Source organism: Zingiber officinale, chromosome 2A (assembly GCF_018446385.1).
Source record: "Zingiber officinale cultivar Zhangliang chromosome 2A, Zo_v1.1, whole genome shotgun sequence".
Lineage (NCBI taxonomy): Eukaryota > Viridiplantae > Streptophyta > Magnoliopsida > Zingiberales > Zingiberaceae > Zingiber > Zingiber officinale.
In genome coordinates, this window is record NC_055988.1 from 176,845,357 (window position 1) to 176,867,833 (window position 22,477).

The following is a 22,477-nucleotide window of genomic DNA, read 5'->3' on the forward strand; positions in this document are numbered from 1 at the left end:
TTGGATTATAATTTTTCAGTTAATTTTCTTTTTAAGATTTTACCTCTAGAATTCATGTTTTCTAATTGAATTGTAGTATTTAGTTAAAAGAAAAATTAAAAATGAAATAAATTTAAGTATTTACGGAGTATTGTAATGTGTCAAGGAGGTATCTTAATGGATTTATATAAAGAAATATTTTTTTAAAATTCAAAATTTCTTTATTTTTTTAATATTTTAAAATTTTGGATTAAAAAAATAATTAAAATATTTTTTTAAAACTTTATTTTAGGATAGATTTCTTAATTGGGTTATAATTTTTAAGTTAATTTTTTTTTTAAGGTTTTATCTCTAGAGTTCAGACTTCCTAATTGGATTATAGTGTTTAGTTAAAAGAAAAATTAAAAATGAAATAAATTTAAATATTTACGAAATATCCTAACTTGTTTAGGAGATATATTTATGTATTAATATTTTATATAATAAAATGTTAAATTTTTTAAATTTAAAATTTTAAAAAATAATAATTAAAAAAAAAAAAAAGAATGTTGATATGCACAACGTGCACTGGCCACATCCCAACTCTTTTTTAAATTCATTCAATTTTTACCAGTTTAATTAAAAACCAACTATTTTGATTCATTTAATTAGAGCGACATTGATCATTCATATATTATTTCAGTATATTTTTCAAATTTCCATGTTGATCTTCTAAAATATTTACGGAAGAAATCATATTAAATAATTCACTTTCTATCTAACTAAGAGGTCACATCAACTTGTTCACTTTCTAAGAATTAAATAATTTACTATGTGATCTGATCTTTTACAGAAAAGCAGCAATCGTCAAGGAGGATTATTTCGAAATTTTATCATTTATACAGGGGTGGTAAATGAATTAAATCGTTCAAGATCCGATTGATCTAATCTGGCGTAAATATTCGGGTACGGTCCAACAGGCTTAGTCCACGACGTGAAACATTCAAAGGTAGTTGACCCACGGGTTTGGTCAAGCATAGGTTTGGTACAAATAACATTATTATTTTTTTATAGTATCAGATCAGAGAAAAAGTAGATTTCAAATATTTCCACCACTTGTAAAATTATTCTTTTATATTCATAGTTCGTTATTCTTTGAACATTAAAAACGAACCGATAATATTGAAAGTTATTGTCCGTTTATTAATTCATAAGAATTAAATTATTTTAGTAAATAGTTTGATGGACAAAAAAAAATTATTTCCGTTAAATGCAATATTACAAAAGTTAGAATTCATCACTCAACGGTTTTATGCAGTCAGTCACATAATCACTTATGAAGAAGTAAATTGAAAAATTATAATTGATCATTGTGAGAAGATATCTTTTTTTCACAAAAGGTCAATGATCTTATACTTTGATCAAGATATGCTTTGATTCATCAAGAACTTACTTGATTGATGAAACATATATCTGATCGAACATACGGATTGTTAGAAAAAATTCTGTACTTATACAAGTTTTATACAGAAAAATTTAAACAAAACGAAATTCCAACGTTCTTGAAATGATATCAGAGTTCGAAATTCACTATGATCACAAGTGACACGAGAGGCTAGCACATGAAACACTCACCCCTTTATTATTTTCTATTTCAATAGCAGAAACGGAAATCTTTGATGACTCGGAAAGTTTAGGGGAATTTCGAAAAAAAAACTAAAAATTTATAATTAAAGGAATTAAAGGAATATGTTTTGATCTAGTGTTGATTATTTGTAGTATCTATGAATATATCTTAAAGGAATTAAACTGGACTATAATTAACACATATAGGATATCTATGCGTCTAAATTTTTCCAACTCTTTATCGTCTCTAGTGAAGGAAGCATCATCGTGGGAAAAAAGGGGGAAAAATAAATCGTCTAACTAAATTGATCCTAGAGGATAACAAACAAGACAAAGTATCACAATTGATATCACCAGAACTATATATATTAGCACCCACCAACTCAATAACAATTACCTCAGTGTTTTCTAGTTTCTAGTGTAAAAATACCAAATAGTTTTAACCACACTAACCTAATTACTTCTTGGATATATGATCCAAGACAGCAGCTCGGATGGCAATCGGCGCTAGCACGCATTGGTATTGTATGGGAGGTACACGAATAAACCTTATAATCTTCTTTGTTGCAAATATGATCTCCCTAACAAGTATAAATTGCAATATAAGAAATTTAGTTTGCGTGTACATTAAAAATCATTTGGAACATGCATCTACTTACCCATTTGTAAAAGTGATAACTTCGTTTAGTTTTTTTCCACGTATCATTTCCGAAGCTACAATATACAAACAATGGTAGAGTCAGAAATTATAATTTACACGGGCTAATAGGCCAATGATATGAATTATAATAACAACCTAGTCTACCACAATAAATCAATTATAGGCCAATGATGACCCCGCGGGTCATCCGAGTTAGTATGTAACAGATGTTGCCACAATGAGGTCGCAGGGTCGATCCTCGAGACAGTTGGAGAATAAATCCCCTATCCCCGTATTACACTCTGTCCGTCACATGCTCGCTCGGATGTTGCGATTTACTTCCCTCGTGATGACCTTGGGTCGGGTACGGCAGGGCGAACGTTTCACCTTTTTGCCGCAATAAATCAATTTGAAAATTGTCCGAATGCCACAATAAATCAATTTGGAAAAAAAATGAAGGCGCCCTTCACCAAAGGAGACATTAATGATTAGAACAGCAACAACCTAAATCCAACAGCTCAATATTAAGAAGTAGAGCATTCATAGATGCTTAATTGTTATGTATTTTTTATTAAATCTTCAGATCGATATTGTTGCTATAGCCTCATCATTTTATTATGTATTTTTTAATTGTACAAATTTCAATTTAGATGACTTAAATGTATTTAAATATTATAATTGCAGATTGAGCAAGGATATGAATCCTGTGCTGTAGTATCTAGATGACACCATTCCTTCTTACCAAACTAAAATATTAGAGCTGAGAAATATTAAGATTATATTATTTGGAACTTAGTTTTGAAGGATACATAAATTTAGATAATTGGAGTAGAAATAATGTGGGGCGGGTGTCACAAGATTTGCTACTACTTTTCTCACTCTTGAAAGGATACATACAGAAGCAAAATTTAAGAAAAATGTTCATTTCAAAGGATTAAACAGAGAATAAATGGACAAAAAAAGCTAGGAGGAAGATAGCTAAATCATCATGACACCTAGATTTTGGAGTAATGTTGTACATATTTTAAAGATATGTGACTCTTTAGTCCGTGTTCTGAGAGTGGTTGATGGCAAAAGAAAACCTGCAATGGACTATATTTATGAGGCTATGGATAGGATTTTGAAGAAGAATACAATGAGAATGATTTTGAGCTTGATGATTAATTTGACTTATTACGCTTGTTTTGATGAACTTCATTAATTTAGATTAGATAGTTGAAACTGTAGAATATTAATAGTTATCATATTTGACATATTATATGAGTGTATTAGTAGTTTAGTAATCAACCTCATATTCAAGAGGTGCGCGCCTCGGACTCTAGGAGCCCTTTGTGTCTTAGTGCTCCTCGTGCCTCTAACAACACTGTCTGGAGTGCATTGAATTGAATGAGGAGACCATTTGGATTTGGCGATGGAAAGCGACATCAGAATCGTCAGCGAATCTAACAGTGAGTGAATGGAATCTACCTCCCTCTTTAAAAGTAGATCGCGCTCGCATTAATAGGGAATGAATGGTATCTAATTGGAAAACTAATAGGAAATCTAAAAGGAAAGAAAAAGTCTACCTAAATTAAAAATAGCAACAATATCGATAAAAGTAGATCAGAAGGAAATTCAAGAGAAAGAAAATTATACCAATAGAGGATGATGCTTTAGCAACCTCACAGCCAAAGGCCTTGTATCTAACGCCAGAGATGATCTCGCTGGCAACCTTGATTTGGAACTTGACAAGGCAATGATCATGGCATGCGAAGGCGTCCCCCGTGCCCACAGATGAGTCTTTCTCATCGAACAAACCAAAATTCTGAGGATTTTCAACAGCTGCCTTGGCTTTCTTTGCTTTGTAGTCTTCCACGGCAGCTTTGATAGCGAACTCAGCATCTTTGATTGCGTCCCCTACATTTTCCAAAGAGTGTAAATCCTCTGGACCATCGATTGTGCCCAATCGAAACCAGAGGGGGAGGAGCTTCACTAGGGCAGGATAAAGGTACTTGGAAATTTCTCTATAAAACATCATGATAAGTAGGAGAATAGTATGATTGTGAAAACAGTAGACGAATAGAAGCAGGAAAAAAAAATCAATGCTTAATAACTAATTGATAACTAAAATTTCAAGGATAACAAATAAGTCAAGCTCAAGTCACTGCATTATGATAAATTATTTAATACTACTGCATAAAACATCATGTCACTTATTATATATCTCTTCATGTATAAACACGATAATTAAAAAAAGCAGTGCATTAGAATCGATCATTCGGTGAATTGACTTCCATATTAGATCTCCTTGTTCTAAATCCTCTTCGTGTCATGTATAATATCAAATCCACCACAACTATTGAAATCATGATACACAAGTAAATGTCACTTAATTTTATTATCCTAGTCTGCCTAAAAACAAATTTCCCTCACTGTATGTGTCAAGAGAAGACTTATAAACAGGATGCTTAGCTAGCTAAAATTTAAAAGGAATCCCATGTTCAACACGCTTAAAATACTAGTGAAGTGCTCTTGACGGTTCAACAACTTAACTATATTGTAAAGATCTTATGTATTAACTACTGTTTGAATAGTACACTTACTTGGTTTTGATGGACATCACTTCCTCTAGATTTTTCCCCTTCGCCCATTCTGTAACTGCAATCAGAAATAAAAATTGTCATGACGAATCACTATACAAGATTTAACTTCCTATGGAGATATTTAAATGACTATAAAGAAAAAGAGGATGGGATAAAGTAATTATTACATACAAAATTGCTGTTTAAATTATTTTCCATGAAAAATGAAAAATACTATTTGATTGGAGAATAGAATCTAAAGTTCTCCTTATTCAATGCATGCTAAAACCAACTTTCAGAATCCGGTCACAAATGCATTTTTCCCTCACACTTGGAAGCGAGCATTTGGTATTATACATACTCAATTCAAGCTAGAAATCTAATTAGATTTTGGTTATAAAGATTGTTCACAAATCAAATGATGTTATTCAATAGCATCAGCCTTCTCCATAACTTGTCTCTCTTTTATTCTCTTATTTGAAAAGCTTGATTATTCCGCATAGAATAACCACGTGTGTGTGTATATGATTACAGGATTCAAGAACCAATCACAATTGGTTACAATTTTGTTCAAATTAGATTGGAAAAAGAACTTCCACGAGCATTGGGTAACAGGGTGTTCAAATTGTGCCATTGAACATTGCAATGGAGGAAAAACATATGGAATGAGACTAGAGGAATGAAGATTATTGGTCATAGACCCTAAACCCTAAATCAACGTGTTTATAATTACATGAAAAAAAAAAATACATAATGAGTTATTCAAAATAGATTGGGAAAAAAAATGCTCCTCCTTAGTAAGTATGGAGTAACGGGGAGTTCAAATTACGCCATTGATAGCATATGAAATGGGAATAGAGAAATGAGGATTAGTGGTCATAAATGCTAAATTTTAAAACCCTAAACTATAAATCCTTAATCGAGATTAAAAAAAACACATAACAATTTGTTCAAATTAGAATGGAAAAAAATATGATCCTCTTCCATAAGTATGGTTAACAGGGTGTTCAAAATGTGGAAAAGCATATAGAATAGGAATAGAGGATTAGTTATCATACCGAGAGAAGATGATTCATGGTAGATGCGACAACCAACGGTCTCGTGGCAGGCATTCACGATCTTCCCGGTGGCATCGTCAACCTCGATCTGGAGCTTCGTCATATTGACGCATCTCAAATCGCGGACGATCCCAGTACCAACCGAGGGATCGTTCTTGTCTAACCATCCGACTCTGTTCCAGAAGAAGTCGTCCAACACCCTCTCGTGGTACCCTCGCTCGGCCGCCGCCGCCGACAGAGCCCGTCGCCCCAATCTGAACCCAAGTAATCTCGTTACCGCCGTCCTCAACATTTTCATCGCCTCTCTCTATTTCTTTCGTTCGTATTTATAGAATACCTAAATAAAAAGTAAAATTTAATAAATAAATATATATTAGGCCAAGATAATAATTAAATACTTACAATATCTACCTTTACTTTACTAATAACAGACAATTTTGATCAAGATAATAATTAATTAATTACACTGTCAATCTTAATTTGGTAATAACAAACATATTTGGTCAAAATTTTAATTACTCAAAATAAAAATTACCATTACTCGAATTATAATTAGTAACTATGTAAGCTATACATGTACTTTTATAATTTTAGAGAATATAATAAATTCTAAATTAATATAGTATAAAGTCAAGATAGTGAATAAGGTTTAAAAAAAGGAAAGTTAAATTTACTATTTCATATTATCAAAAATCCAAATAATGATTATTACTTATAATTTAATAACAATAATAGACTATATGGTTAAGATAATAATGAATTGATTACCTTATCAACATTAATTTTAATGATATAATTATCACTTCAATCCATAAAAATTATTTATTTATTACTTGCCTCCACTTTTCCACTTGCATTCAATCTTATGAAGAGGATAATATATCGTTCTCAACAATTTGTAAGAACCAAGTAGGGTCAGACCCTTCGTACCTTTCAATCTTCAAATGAGAAATCGGAGCTCGCCGAGATAATTAGTGTGCTACTTCTAGGGAGCTTAACCTTGGGCTACTGAGTAGAGACTTCAAGTTTTGAGATTCTAAGCAAACAAAATGATGATCAGTAGAAATGTGATATTTGACGAGAAGACTATGCTACAATGTACTCAAGAAAAAAAAAAAAGGAAACACCACAGAGGAATATGGAAAAAGATGTTGTGCAGGTAGAGCTAGAGACTCATGACTCCATTGATTCTAGCTCAGAGTACACCGAGCATCGCACTATAGTTGGTTGCAGAACGAGATGAGTCATAAAGTCACCTACCAAATACGAATTCGAAGACTTGGTATCTTATGCACTTATGACTAGTAACGGAGATCCTATATCTTTTTAAGAGGCGATACACAGCTCTGAAAAGGACAAGTGGATAGGTGCAATGGCGGAGGAGATGGAATCGTTGCATAAGGACCAAACGTGAGATCTAATGGAACTTTCTGAATGAGAGAAAGCTATAGGGTGTAAGTAGATTTTCAGATACTTGAGAAATACAACTGATTATGACATTATATTCAGTAGACAACCGGAAGAACCTTTAGTTGCTCGATACATAGATACAGATTATGCAGAAGATTTAGATGGCAGAAAGCCTACTACAAGATATGTGTTCACTGTGACAGGAGGAACAATATGTTGGAAATCTATGATACAATCTATTGTTGCATTGTCTACTATGGAGTCAGAGTGCATGGCAGCAATTGAAGCAGCAAAGGAAGCTTTATGATTTACAGGATTGGTCAGAGAACTCGGTGTTCAATAAGGTGGAGTCAAGTTATTTTGCGATAGTCAAAGTGCTATATATTTGGCAAAGAGTCAGGTGTATCATGAGAGAACTGTTTGAGCAATCTCAATGGTCCGTGCAACCATGTGTTTTGGTGTTTGGGCAAAGAATTTAAGTTAGATTCACCCTTGTTATTTGATATGTGTATGTGAGTGTGCAGGTTTGCAGGAAACACATATGACTCAGCTTGATGGCTTCGGGTCCAGTGAAAGATGAAGCATCCGAGGAACCGTGGGCAAGGCAGTAAGGATAAGAGCCGATGTAACAATCCGCCTTCTACTAACTAGCTGTAAGGCTAATCGTCACATTATGCTGTGCTAAATGCTGTTCCATGACCATTATTAAATCTATGTGCGGAAGCTGTACTAATTGGAATTTTGCTAAACTACTAACATTTCTTGGTTCTATACATGCTAAGGGGTGTAAACTAACTATTCATAACATGTTTTACCTTCCCTATGGTCAAGGAACTGAACTTAAACATTCTCCCGCTGATATCAGACCTCCCAATCGATCCATTAATCGATTGGAATGTCGGATCGATCTAGTGATCGATCCAGCACGCTACTGTGCTCAGGGCAATAATCTGGATTGATCGGCTGATCGATCCAGACTGGTCAATCGATCCAGTGATCGATCCCAGAGCTCTCTGTTCGCGACAGAAATTGCTGGATCGATTGGCTGATCGATCCAGAATCCTACTGTTCGCGGAACAGATTGCCCAATCGATCAGCTGATCGATTGGGAACCCCCAATCGATCCACCGATCGATTGAGGTTTCTGATTTTGCAACTAAGCTCTGATTTCAGCACTGTTTCGTGCCTCAATCACATTACAAGTTCTAAAATGACTAGGAAACACTCTAACAATAACATTCTAACATCATAAAAGAAGTGTTCTAAGCATAATAGAGTGCATGGTTAACTAATTCATAGCGATTAACATACTAAAGTGCAAAATGCTAAAACACTGAAAAGTTCTAATGTTTAAACAAAGCTTGCTAAAGTTCCCTAAGATCTCTATTCCAAGTTCCTGCTCACACACATCTTCGTAGCATTGCCCTCCAGCCTCCGCTAGTCCATCTTTCCTTTACCTTTATCTGCAGTATAAGGGAAAGAAAGTATCTATAAGCTTTCGCTTAGTAAGAAACCATCTAACTCACTAAAACATGCATACGATACATTTATGCTTTTAAAAACATGCTATCAAACATATGTTAAACTTGTTAAAACATGACATACTGAAATCACTGAACATGAACACCAAAGCATGGCATACAAAGCTAACCATAAACTATCATGTGTATCAATAAAGAAGAACTGAGCTGAACATGAACTAAACTAGACTGGAATTGAATTCAAACTCAATTAACATAACTGATTTTTGTGAGTTTTGAAAAGCTAATGATATAATAGATTAAAATACATAATCATACTGCTAATGGGCCCGGTAACTGTACATGCTATGCGCGCATCCTTAACTAGACCCAGGGTTGCAAATCCCGAATTTAGTAAGGTTTACTAGGTTATCTAAACCTAGGGACCGACTATGGGAGCCCAGCCCAATGGATATCTAATCCTGTACAGCGCCCCTACTGAAAATAAAATACTGGGTCATAGCTAATTAATTTATCTTGCTTTTACTAGGTTATCTGAACCTAGAGGCGACTGTGGGTGCCCACCCATTGGACCATAGTCCCATATATGCTGTAGCAAGACTAACTAAGCTATTTTAAATGCTTCTATTGCATTTACTGAGCTATTAAAAATGCCTACTGTAGCATTTTACTGAGCTAAGCATTTTATCGAACGCTTAGTATGCTCCAACTCTCCCCTCTATTAGGGAGATCACCTCTAGGCACCCGACAACGTCTAGAATCTCCAACTGAAAGGAGTAAACGTGTCTGGCTTATCTAAAGGTGCTCAGCTAAATCCCTAAATCTGCGAGGAGAGTTAAATACACCCTATGCGTCGAAAGAATCTACATATAGCTAATTTAAAAGCATTCTATCATACGAAAAGCTACTTATACTGCAGGTGAGGGGTTTCTTACCTCCTGTTCAGATTTTCTTACGATTCTAATCGCTAGATTTCCGGAGGAGACGATCCTTTCGACGATCTTCTCGCGTCTATGCGTTCCTCTCGCGGAGGGGAGCGTCCTCGTCTCGAAGTCGTCGCCGGAAAGTGCCCTTGACGCCCTAGGAGGGGAACCCTAGGTTGCTCTTGTGGTTGGCGCCGAGAGAAGGAGAGGAGAAGGGGACGGCGTGGCTTAGGGTGTGGGTGAAAAAAAATCACGATTAAAAATAAATCCCCACTTAATAATTTCCTATTTATATTAAGTGATAATTTCGGCCCCACTTGAATATAAATTTAATTGTCTCCCTTTCCTTTCAGCACGGCCCTGCTGGGTTCTCTTGGTTACCATTGTTCACCATAAGTCATAGGACCCATAGGTCTCGGGTTCAATTCCAGCTTAAGCTATTTTCGTTTTCTATTTATTTTTGCTACTTCCGCTACTCTAAAAATTCCATAAAAATATTCTAAAATTCCGAAAAAATCATAGAATATTTCTAAAATAGTTTTGAGAATTTTCAGGCATTACAACCGAGGGAGGTGACTTCGAGGCATACGCGAAGGATGACATTAGGGACAAGCCGCAAGCTTAGATGCATCCGAGGGACAAGAGTCAAAGGAATTAGACTTGAAGGCTAAAGGTCAAGGTTGCAATGAAGGGTCAAATGAGTCGTGAGAGTACGAGTGCATGAGAGATTGTACTCAAGGTAAAATTCTAAGTTTAGTATTTTACTGTAGTAGCATTGTAGTAATTACTGTAACAATACTATAGTAGTTACTATAGCAATCGACTGGTGTTTTCATCAGTTGACTGGTACAGTCAACCGTGCAGTTGACTGGTACAGTCGATCGGACAGTCGGTCCGATCGACTGGGAAAGAACAGAATATTTCTATTCGCTCGGTTAGTGTGGAGTAGTCGACTGATGGAAATATCAGTCAACTGATATTGAGTAGTTGGGTTGTAACGGTCGAACAAAAAAGAGCTAAATAATGTATAGTATTACGTGTCAAAAATTTGATTTACCATCTATTTAATAAATCAAATTAATCAACCTTTGAAAGTGATATAGACATAATTTTCACCTATCACCAAAAGATTAAGACTGCGTTTGGTTGGGTGTAATGTAATGTAACTTGTAATGTAATCAAATTTATAATGTAATGTAATGTAATCTTGATTACATTACTACGTTTGGTAATGTAATGTATGTAATCTTTGATTACAAGGGTGATTACATTCTTTTGTTTGGTGTCTATTATTTTTTATAAGCAATGTAATTCGTAATATTATTAAATGACAAAAATATCGTGCGACCTCTACCGACGATCGCCGCACCTCTACTGAAGCTTGTAGCAACCAGTGGTCGCCACCGTTAGCCTCCTCTGTCGGCCGCCGCCATCGGCAACCGCTGACCGTCGTCGGTCGCCGAGGTAACCTGCGACAACGACAACCGATGGCGGCGGTGGCTAGAGGTGGCTGGCGGCGGCGATGGGGGGTGCGGTGGCCGCCGACGGCCGGCGGTGGTCGCCGGTGACGGCCGGCGGCGAGCGACGGTCGCGGGTGGCGGCGAGCGGCGAGCGGCGAGCGTGGGAGGCGGCGAGCGCGAGTGGCAGCGAGCGGTGACCGCGATGGACTAGGGGTATATTCGATATTTAAATTTTGGTTAAATGGTGACCTCGTAATGTAATCGGATTACATAGTATTTTTTTTGTAATCCAGATTACAAAACTTTACTACCTTTTGTAATCCAGATTACATTATATTACAAGTTTAAAATTAAACCTAACAAAATAATCAACCTTGTAATGTAATTCTGATTACATTACAAGGTAGATTACACCCTACCAAACGTAGCCTAAATCAAGCATTCATAACATATAAATTTTACTTATGAATCTAAGCAATACATATAATAAAAACTACATTACATATAAGAAACTATGATAACCAACCAGCAATCATTAGAAAAATCAACAGAAAACCTTTAAAAAATCTACAACATGTGCTGATCTATATATACAAAGAGCATGCTACTTGTTTTGGTTAAATCATATCAATATTATCTTGGATATGAGTTAACAAACTGGGGATTGGTTTAGCCTGCATGATTCTTAAGTTGCCATATTTAGATGCAATGCAATCTTCTCATAAGCCTATGCTACATTAGTAGCATATGAGGTGTATATTTATAAACAATACAAGTCTAGTTGAATAAAGAAATTAGGGCAGAGGAGATCTGAACTGAAGGTAAAGAGGAAAATAAAAGGACAATCGACACTAAATATCTTGTTTGAAACATCAATTTATGAGTTAATTAAAGTTATAATAACTTGAACATTAATGTTGAGAATTAGGAATATCTCGAGTCACTAATATTTCAGGGCAAAAAGAATGGAGCTACGATAACGGTGGAGGACCACGATGGAGATACGGACCTGCTGGAGTTGACAAAGGGAGGGTAAAGAGTCGACAAAGGGAGGGGAAGCCGGAGCTGCTAGAGTCGACGATGGGAGGGGACGAAGCTGCAGTGATTCAGCCGGCGATGGACCACATTGAAGATGGCGGAGTGGATGGAGATGACGGAGGACCACGTTGGAGATGACGGAGATGTCACAGATGGCGGAGGACCGCATCAGAGATGGTTGCTGGAGTCACCAACGTCGAAGATTTTTTAGTGCACAAAACACAGTAAAAGCACGAGTAGATAATGATAATAATGGAAATAATCTCTAATTGATTTTAATCAATTGCGATTTATTATATTTGACACATAATCAAGATCGACATGAATATAATATTTCCAAGTTTATTATATTACTATGTTTATAATTATTATGATTGTATGTCTTATTTAATCTTTCCATTATTGTTGTGGACAATTTGTATAAATAAGCCTATTGGCTTTAGTGATAAGATTATCAAAAAATTTTATATTATTTATTTCTTCTACCTATTGTTTTTTACATGGTATCAGAGCCATGATCCTTCCTTTTCCTTATCTTCCCTCAAAATTTATCTTCTTCCTTCTTTAATTTCTCTTCCAGCATCTCAATTTCGATGCCAGATTTTTATAACATTAGCCAGCAACATCTTACAGTCTCATCGTCGATTTTGACGCCGATATTCTTTGTTGCTGATTTCGGCGCCGTTGTTCTTTGCTACTGATTTCGACGCCAACGTCCTTTCTTGTCAATTTTATGCGACAACCTCGGGAACTTTGACAATTACACAGCGAAAGAAGTTTCTACATATTGATTTGATATCATCGACTACAGTGTGATAACTTCGAGAAATTTCAATAAGTATTTATCTGTTTTATTATTATTATTTGTTTCTCTCCCTCTGTTTAGCCTTTTCGTTAAAAAAAAAGAGCAAGGAAAAAAACAGAGAGAAAGAAGCAAAAAAAAAAAAACTATGGAAAAAAATAGAAAAAAAAACACGTGAGAGAGAAAAAAACAAAGAGAAAAAAATGAAAAAAATATCTTCTCTTGAGTCTACTGGAATTTCATAAAATACTTCTTTTTCAATTCATATGGTTCCTTCTTTCTTCGTTAAACTTGACCATGATAATTATTTATTATGAAAATTACAATTTCTTCCTTTACTTTGTGTTCATGATTTACTTGGTCATGTTGATGGTAATTTATTTCCACCTCATAAGGATGATTCATCCTATTCTATTTGGCTTAAGAAGGATCAATTAGCCTTGACTTGGTTAATTTCATCAATTACTAAGTCTATACTTCCTATGCTCATTGGGCTTAACACTTCGCGCCAGGTTTGGGAAGCTCTTGATCATTCTTTTGCATCTCACTCTCAAGCATGAGTTCTCCAACTTCGTCTACAATTACAGTCTATACAAAGAGGAGCTGCCTCCATTAATGATTATATGCAATCAGTCAAGACCATTGCTAATAACCTAGCTGCAATTGGACATCCAGTCTCTGATCCAGAATTATTAATGCATGTTCTTACATGTTTAGGTCCTCAATATGATAGCTTTGTTCCCAGTGTGACGACTCGCATGGATCAAGTGTCACTTGAAACACTTCATGGTATGTTACCCTTGTTGATGCAATCGACCTCCAGGGTTTCGATGTTTGACAATATGACCAAGGGTTGACCCAAACAGGATTTGATGTTTGGGAGAGAGAAGTCTAGTCAGGACTAGATAACTAGCAAAGATAAGTCCTAACTAAAGGTTAGGCAAAGTGGAAGTCCCGGTGAGTGAAGCCGGACCATAGTGAGTGAAGCTAGGTGGTGGAAGTCCTGGTGAGTGAAGCCGAGCCCTAGTGAGTGAAGCTAGGTGGAGAAAGTCCTAGTGAGTGAAGTCGGGCCCTAGTGAGTGAAGCTAGGTGGAGGAAGTCCTGGTGAGTGAAGCTAGGCAATCCTAGGAGGTAACCCTAGGTTATACTTGAATTCTGTTAATACTGTGCTAACTCAGTGTTGCAGGGAAGCTCAGCTGGGTCGACGGTCTGACCAGGTAGCTGACACGAAGTCCAGATGGGTCAAAGGATTGACCGAACGTCTGGCAGGTAAGTGAAGGTAAGTCACTGGAGAAGGGTGACTGTGAGGATACGTTCCCGGGAAAGGAACATTAGGGGTCGATCCGACTTAGACCCATTTCGGACATCTAAGTCAAGATCGTGACAAAATTCTGATCTCGAGGAGACAGAATCCAACTAATATTCTGCTTGTTAATTATAACTGTGCTAATACTTTGTTTTGTAGGATAATATTTGCATTTTACCTCGGACTAACTCTTTTGTACAGGAGGACTTTCTGGAAAAGAGCAGTCCGGGAGCTCGGAGGTGCGGGCGCCCGGGAGGGATCCAGACGCCCGGAATGCAAGTTTTATCCACAATGTCACTTCGCCACATGGATCACCCTGGTTGGCTTGGCTATGTCTTATTCAGAGCGCCCGAAGGGATCCAGGCGCCCCGAACCTCCTATATAAGGAGGGTAAAGGCTGGAGTCAAGACAACGAAACAACTCAAGAACTACTCTTCTTTGCTCCTGCGACGCTGCGAAAGCTCTCCGACAAAAGTGTTATTTCTGTTTCTTTTTTTTAAATTATTTGTCGCCTTCTTTTTTCGCTAACTAATTCTTGTACTTAATTTGTAATCAAACTTTTCGAATTATTAGTGATTGCCCATCGAAAGCACCCTTGCGTGCGGGCCTTAGAGTAGGAGTCGCCAAAGACTCTGAACTAAGTAAATCATTTTGTTTGCTTTGGCATACTTATTTTCCGCTGCTTACTCTCGAATTTTTGAATCACTATTCACCCCCCCCCCCCTCTAGCAAAATTTATCGATCCAACAAGTGGTATCAGAGCAAGTACCACTCTGATTTGGTGTAACCACCAATCAAGCAAAGGGGGGGGGGGGCATTTTAAAGCAAAAATTAAATATCGTTTGTTCTTACGCCTTTCGTTTTTTCTCTCCAAAAATATTTTTGAAAAATTCATTTTCATTTTTTCACCGTTGGTTAATATTAATAAAATATTACATTTACCAAAATTTGAAATAATATTTTTTATTAATATTTTATTATTTTTTATTGAAATATTATATTGTTTCTCCAGTACTACTAATCCAAGATCAAGTCTTGGGATTTTTTTTGTTTGTTTCCTTGTGTGCAAGACCAATGTTTCTTCTAGAAGAATGAAGCATCCACGAACCACCTCCATATGAGATGTACGAGAGACATGAATTCAATCTGTGGAGGATGCAGATAGAAAGCTTCATCTTCATGAACGACTTTGATAGTAGCTGGGCATTGAGAAGATCAACACAAAACTTGGAAGCAAACCAAAAGGTAATAAAGTTAGTTTTAGATTTATTACCTAACAAAGTTAATTGCAGGATAGGAAAAGTCAAGGATGTCCACGAGTTTTGGACCTGTCTGACCAAGAGGACCCGATGGAGCTAGAGGATCAAGTCGAACTAGAGTTCGAATCTAATTCCGAATCCCTAGAGTCATCCTCAGAATCAGACCAAACAAGCTTTATGGCCTTAAGGCCACAAGAAGAGGTGGAAGGATCTAAATCAGAGTTAGAACAAAAGTTAGAATTCGAATCTCAGACGACGGTGGACAAGGAGGAGAATCCTAACAAGGATTCTAAAGGTAAAATTCAAAATTCAAAATTTAAATATCATTTAATATATTTTAAATACAGTGAAAGAGGGCATTACAAAAGTAAATGTCCCACCTATAAGACTCAAACCATACAACTAGAGGTAAAGGAGAAGTCGACACCTAAAATTCAAAAAGGGAAGGAGCATATCTAGTGCTTCAATTGTAAAAAGATGGGTCACTACAAACCTCAATGTCCAGAAAGAAGACCCAAGGATCCAGGGGGAGCAAAGGTTAGTGAGTTTACTATACATGACAATCCAATCTTTTCTACATATGTTAGTAAATTAGATAATTATTATTGCTCTAGGTTGGATGTACCTCAATAATTAGATGTGCATGTTCAACCAAATAAATTAACAAATAAAAAATCTAAGCAATAACTTAGAACGTAATTCATTAATCTTTTATTCAAGGTTTAGGAAATTAGAAAAACAAATCAATCTTTTGAAAAATAAACAAGAACAAATAATTAAATCATTAAATCTAGACTTGAATTACAAGTCTAAACCAAATCTAAGATATAATGAAGTATTTTTTTTATTATGAAATTAATCAACAGATATAATTCAAACAATTCAAAATTAAATTAAAATTTAAATTGAATTAAGACTTAAAACTTAAATTTAAATTCAAAATTAAACATTAAATCTTAACTAAAACTTAAAAATAACAGATCAACAATTTAAGGGGAAGGCTTCAGAATAGCTGGCACCTCCAAAATTAATCTACCCGACAGGGTAACCAAAACCAATCTGCCCGGCAAGGTAATTAGGAATAGTTCAAAGGGAAAATAGTTTAACTTGACCAACGGTACTGGTGAAGTTTTGGATGATAGTACGTTAGGAAAACTGTGTCTATGCATGTCTAGGAAGATATAACTTCGGCCTGGTGCATTTGGCTCAGTGGAACTAACCGAAGCTACTCTTTATGGATCCTAACCAGTTAGACCAAAGTTTTATATTAAGTTCAGTGGATAGGACTATTTAAAAAACCTCGAAGGCATGACTCACTACAACAAAAATATTAAAAGACAACACCCCAAAGACAACGATTTTAAGAGAAACCGTTGTAAATTTACTCAAAGACAACAATTTTTGATAAAACTGTTGTCTTTGAACTCCCGATTAAATATAAAAGACAATGATTTTGTGAAAACTGTTGTCATTGAGCGACTTTCTTTTAAATCAACAATACTTTTTACAACGATTTTCTAAATCATTGTCTTTAAGCACTTTTTTAAGGGCTACGACAACAGTTTTTGATAAAACCGTTGTCTTTGACTTTATTTGTTCGCCATTTGCTCCCTTCGTAATTTTGCTTTCCCTCTCTCCGAAAACCTTTTGGCGCCGTGTTTCCCCCTTAGCATTCTCAAACCTTAATCTATTTTTCTTTCCCTCACCGCATATGATCTCATGTCATCCTGTGACTACGCGACAAGAAGGGGTGGCACCTCCGCTAGTTCTCCCTCCACAACGGTGGGCTCTCCTACTCCAAGATCGCCCGCCAGATCTTACCGACCGTACCCTCGAGAAGTTGAGTGTGCCTCATTAGAAATTCCAATTCCATGTTCTTCTCCTCCTATTCCCGTGGCAAATGTGGCTGTTGGCAACCCCGGATACCTGTACGACTAGTACAACTCAAGGTATGTTGGATGTGCCTCCGCTGAAGTCCCCGCCACCGCCCCCACCTCCGCCTTCCTCCTCCGACCCTTCGCCTACGTGTTCAGTTTTTATCGCCATGTCAAGTGTCACCGCCATGTCGAGTGTCACGGCCGAGCTTCAGGCTATTTGCGTTGCGCCTCCTCCGTTGTCGTGTCCCTGGACCTAGGAAAGATCCTTCTTCTCATCTTTCTTATGTGTTATTTGTTTGTTTTTCTGATCTATGTCTCTACAATCTCGAGATCCTCTTTATGGCTTCCGCCGATATTTTTTTTAGGGCATTAGTGAGGAGCTCGTTCGCTGCTTGATCGTATCAGTTTTCACTCGGGCATATAATCTTCTCGGTCGATTTGTTGATTGTAGCGAGATGATAGATGTTTTAGGTTCTAGGGCTTCCTCAGATCTGGGTTCTTTTTTTATTCTTGAATTAGGAATTTTGTTCTAGGTTTAGATTCAATCTGCTTGTTTTTTGTATTATGCTTTTAATCTGTGTTGAGTTTGTGTACTTTCAGAAATGCGTAATTAAGATATGGTCATAGGAAATACTAGCATCGGTGTCTTGATTGATTCTTCGTGCTTTATATTGTATTCTCCTATTCCATTGAAACTGGATAAAGACCTCTTTTTGGTAAATTACTTTAGTATTGTAGGTTACAAGTGTTGATTAGAATAGAACTGTTCTTATGCAAAGACCCTGATATCTTAGAATGTATGCTTTAATATGTTATAGCTAGTTACTACAAAATTTCTCTATATATGACTCTAGGAAGTTATTAGAACTAACTGTCAAATCTCAGATATTATAATTAGAAATTAGTTAGTTGACTATTGCAATATAATGCCCCCTTGTTGCTTAGAAATTCTCTGATCTATAAAGGTATTGGATGCAATTCTTCTCTATATTTGACTCTAGAAGTTTTTTCAAATTTTCATTTGCAGATACATGACAGTTTTTTCCTTTAAATACACTTGCAGATTTACTGGATTTTTGTTACATTTACATGCCTTTTCTTCAGTCATTTAGTTTGCACTTGATAGTGTTAAAAGTCTACAGATTCTAAGCATTGTTTTGCATCTGTGTGATAGAGATTCCTGTTGATCTGTTCCAAGAAGTGAATTGGTTGTTTGTTCAAGTGTGTCTTCTCACATCTGCATAAGTTAAAAATTTGATCTTATGTTTCTTCTTTAGTGTGTAATTTTCTTTCTAATGAATCTTTTAGTATTCAATACCTCTCAAACACATACATATCTGTCTGATTCTTTGTTATTTTTTCAAAAGTTAGTTTATAGATGAAGAAAAATTTATAGAATTTACTGTTTCCAATGCTGAGTATTTACTTCAAGGATCTGTTATTTTGCCAACTATAATCTTAGGGCAGTTATCAAAAAGTCATTATCGTGGTTATAGATAAAAATTGATATAGTATTTGCCTGAAATTTCAATATTAGCAATATGATTGTCTAGAAATATTTCCTCACTTATACATGATGTATAACATAGATGGTAGGAAAAATTGAGCACTATATGGTAGTTATATTTTAGAAATACTAAGATTATACTTTATGTTGCACTAAATCCCTAGTGTGTTGACTCATGAGATATTAGAAGAGTTAACATTGATTTTTTCTCTTTGTGAGATGCACGTCCTTTAAACCTACAATAACTTTGGGAGTACCAGGAGAAGAATAGCTTTGGGTTTAATTTGAGTGGTCTTGTGCCAAGATTTCCTGGAAGAACATTTAAGTAAGTCCTTAATTGCCTTAATGTAAGCTTAAGAATTTATATAATTAATGTTCAAGGAGAAGATAACTTACTTTGTTAGAGCTTTATCGTTACTTGAGTAAGATCTTGCAATATTTTACTTCACATGTAGTGTCGTCGGAAATGCCTTAATTTGTCCAACTGGTAATGAGAAAGAATGCTATGGGGCAATTCCTATACCTATGTCCTTCAACATAAATAATGATTCTCCCAGTACTATCTTGTTTTGCAATATATGACATATAATCTCGCCTGAACAATTTTCTTACTCTTGAAGGCGATCAAACTATACAAAAGCCGAAAAGACATACAATAATTCGCCCAATAGCTTACGGTCTCTCATGCATCTGTTTCATTAGCCTTGCACTTGGTCTACTTATTTGGTGCCATAAAAGGCGTAGCCAACAAGTATTCTTCGATGCAAATGGTAATATTTCGAAATAGATAACTGTATCATCCCTAATTTTAACACCATTAATTATATTAATAATCTAATTGTACGCAATGACGACTAATAACTCATTTGCTCAGATCAACCCAAAGTAATCTGCCTTGGCAATATGAAAAGGTTTCAGTTCAGGGAGCTTCAAATAGCAACAAATGGTTTTAACAGCAAAAACTCACTTTGCAAAGGTGGCTTTGGAAATGTCTACAAAGGGAAGCTACAAAACAAAACCTTAATCGCTGTTAAAAGACTCAATGACGGTAATACGGCAGGTGGAGAGATATAATTTAAAGCTGAAGTGGAAATGATCAACCTAGCAATTCACAGACACATCCTTAGGCTTCATGGATTCTGCATGACTGCTACCGAAAAGCTACTAGTTTATCCTTACATGTCAAATGGAAGTGTTGCTTCTCGGCTCAAAGGTAAATATTATATATATATATATATATATATATATATTCTTTAATGTTCTTTCAGAAATCAGAAAAAACCAATGTGTTTTTATTTTCCATTTGGCCATTTAATTCCCATTTCCTAGCTAGGAAAACACTGACAGCTTTCCTTCCTCTTATTTTCTAACTTGTGTAGTTAGGTCAGCTCTAGACTGGAGTACCAGGAGAAGAATAGCTTTGGGAGCAGAAGCTTGAAGCTGCTGCTAAGGCGAAGGTTGATGTAGAAGCAAGGGAGACGAAATTAAAAGCTTCAACAAAGCACAAAAGAAGATCCTACTCTGAATCAGACAGTGACAATGAAGATAACATGTATAACATATTTTGAATCAGACAGTGAGAGTGACAGTGATCAATATATTTTGGATTTCGATTACATGGATAGCTATTATTTTCTCATTTTGACGTGTAGTTAATTTTTGAAATTTGAAGATAACATTTTTATGGATTAAATGTAGTAGATATTAATTAGTTTTGTATTGATGGTTTGTTTATATTAAATAAAGATTGGTTGTTTGTTATTATCATGTTATAACTTGAATATTAAAGACAATGATTAGAAACATTGTAAAAAGTACGTAACCACAACGAATTTTTTTGTGAGAAGCGATAAAAGACAACAGTTTTATCTATTGTAAAATATATTAAAATTATCGACCACAACGATTTTAAAACGTTGTCATATAGGGTAAAAAAAATTGAGCATATAAACAACAACGGATAAAAATCGTTGTCGAATTTCTACAAAGATAACGGATTCAAAATCGTTGTCGTAGGGCAATGTCTTTTACAACGCTGTCAGTTACAACGGTTTTTTGACCCTACGACAACGGATATTATCCGTTGTCGTAGACCATTTTTGTTGTAGTGGTTACTTTAATGATGTCCAAGTGACTCATCATAGCCCAGAAGTTTATCCAGAGAATGTCTATTTGTTGAGCCTAAAACTAAACCTGAATCAAACACAAAGTTAAACCAAACCTTGAAATTAAATCCAACTCATCTCACAAAAATTATAGGATTCCCTGATTGAAAACCTAGATCAGGTGAGATGACTAAGGATTTTGAATCGAATTGAAACAAATCGAATCGAATCGAACCAAATCGAATCAAATCGAAACAAATCAAATCGAACTAAATCAAATTAAATTAAATCTAATTAAAAATAAATTAAAATTAAAAATTAAAGTCTAATTAAAATCAAATTAAATTACATTAACATTAAAAATTAATTAGAAATTATTTAAAAAATTCTTTTAAAAATCATTTTTAAAAAATGTTTTAAAAATCATTTAAAAAAAACTTTAAAAATTATTTTTTAAAAAAACTTTAAAAATCAATTTAAAAAATTATTTTAAAAATTCTTCTAAAAAATTTTAAAAATCATTTTAAAAAATTATTTTAAAAATTATTTTAAAAAAACTTTAAAAATCATTTAAAAATATTTATTTCAAAAATTCATTTAAAAAAACTTTAAATATCATTTAAAAAGAATTATTTTAAAAATTCTTTTAAAAATTTTAAATATCATTTTAAAAATTTTCTTTTAAAAACTTTAAATATCAATTTAAAAATTCTTTTAAAAACTTTAAATATCATTTTTAAAAAAAAATTATTTTAAAAATTCTTTTAAAAAATTTAAAATCATTTTAAAAAAAAGTTTAAAATCCTTCTAAAAATTCCATTCAAAAACTTTAAAAATCATTTTAAAATCCTTTAAAAAATTCTTTAAAATCATTTTAAATTCCTTTAAAAAATTCTTTAAAAATCATTTTAAAATCCTTTTAAAAATTCTTTAAAATCATTTTAAATTCCTTTTAAAAATTCTTTAAAAATCATTTTAAAATCCTTTTAAAAATTCCATTTAAAAAATTCTTTAAAAGGATTTTAAAATCCTTTTAAAAATTTCTTTTAAAAAAAATTCTTTAAAATCATTTTAAAAATTTCTTTTAAATCATTTTAAAATCCTTTTAAATTTCATTTTAAAAATTCTTTATAAATCATTTTAAAAACCTTTTAAAAATTATTTTTAAAAAAGTCATTCTAAAAATTATTTTAAAAATTATCTTAAAAATTATTTCAAAAATTATTTTAAAAATTATTTTAAAAATCATTTCAAAAAACATTTTAAAAATTATTCTAAAACTCATTTCAAAAAACATTTTAAAAATTATTTTTATCTAACTTAATCAAAACTAAAATTTAAAATCAAATTTAAAATTAACTTAACTAAAAATTAAATTAAATTAAATTTAAAAGTTACTAACCTAAATTAAATTAAACTAATTAAATTATGTTAAACTTAAATTAAATTTTAAAATTAAATTTTAA

At 34.3% G+C, this 22,477-nt stretch overlaps 1 protein-coding gene across 1 annotated transcript; it reads right to left on the reverse strand.

The window, feature by feature from the left end:
- Nucleotides 1-1,934: 1,934 nt before the first annotated feature.
- Nucleotides 1,935-6,176, reverse strand: LOC122043456 (iron-sulfur cluster assembly protein 1-like). The gene is made up of 5 exons (XM_042604060.1): nt 5,844-6,176; nt 4,807-4,861; nt 3,860-4,227; nt 2,244-2,298; nt 1,935-2,165 (listed from the first exon to the last, which is right to left on the reverse strand). The coding sequence occupies exons 1-5, from the start codon at nt 6,139-6,141 to the stop codon at nt 2,042-2,044; spliced, it is 900 nt and encodes a 299-aa protein (XP_042459994.1). The 5' UTR covers nt 6,142-6,176; the 3' UTR covers nt 1,935-2,041.
- Between the last annotated feature and the right edge of the window lie 16,301 nt (nt 6,177-22,477).

Bases quoted from the DNA above. Each gene is read 5' to 3' on its own strand.
- LOC122043456 (XM_042604060.1), bottom strand. From the start codon at position 6,141: ATGAAAATGTTGAGGACGGCGGTAACGAGATTACTTGGGTTCAGATTG. The intron at 4,228-4,806 runs GTAAGTGTACTA...GATGTTTTATAG, and splicing joins GTGATGTCCATCAAAACCAA to AGAAATTTCCAAGTACCTTT. The intron at 2,166-2,243 runs GTAAGTAGATGC...TATACTTGTTAG, and splicing joins GTTATCACTTTTACAAATGG to GGAGATCATATTTGCAACAA.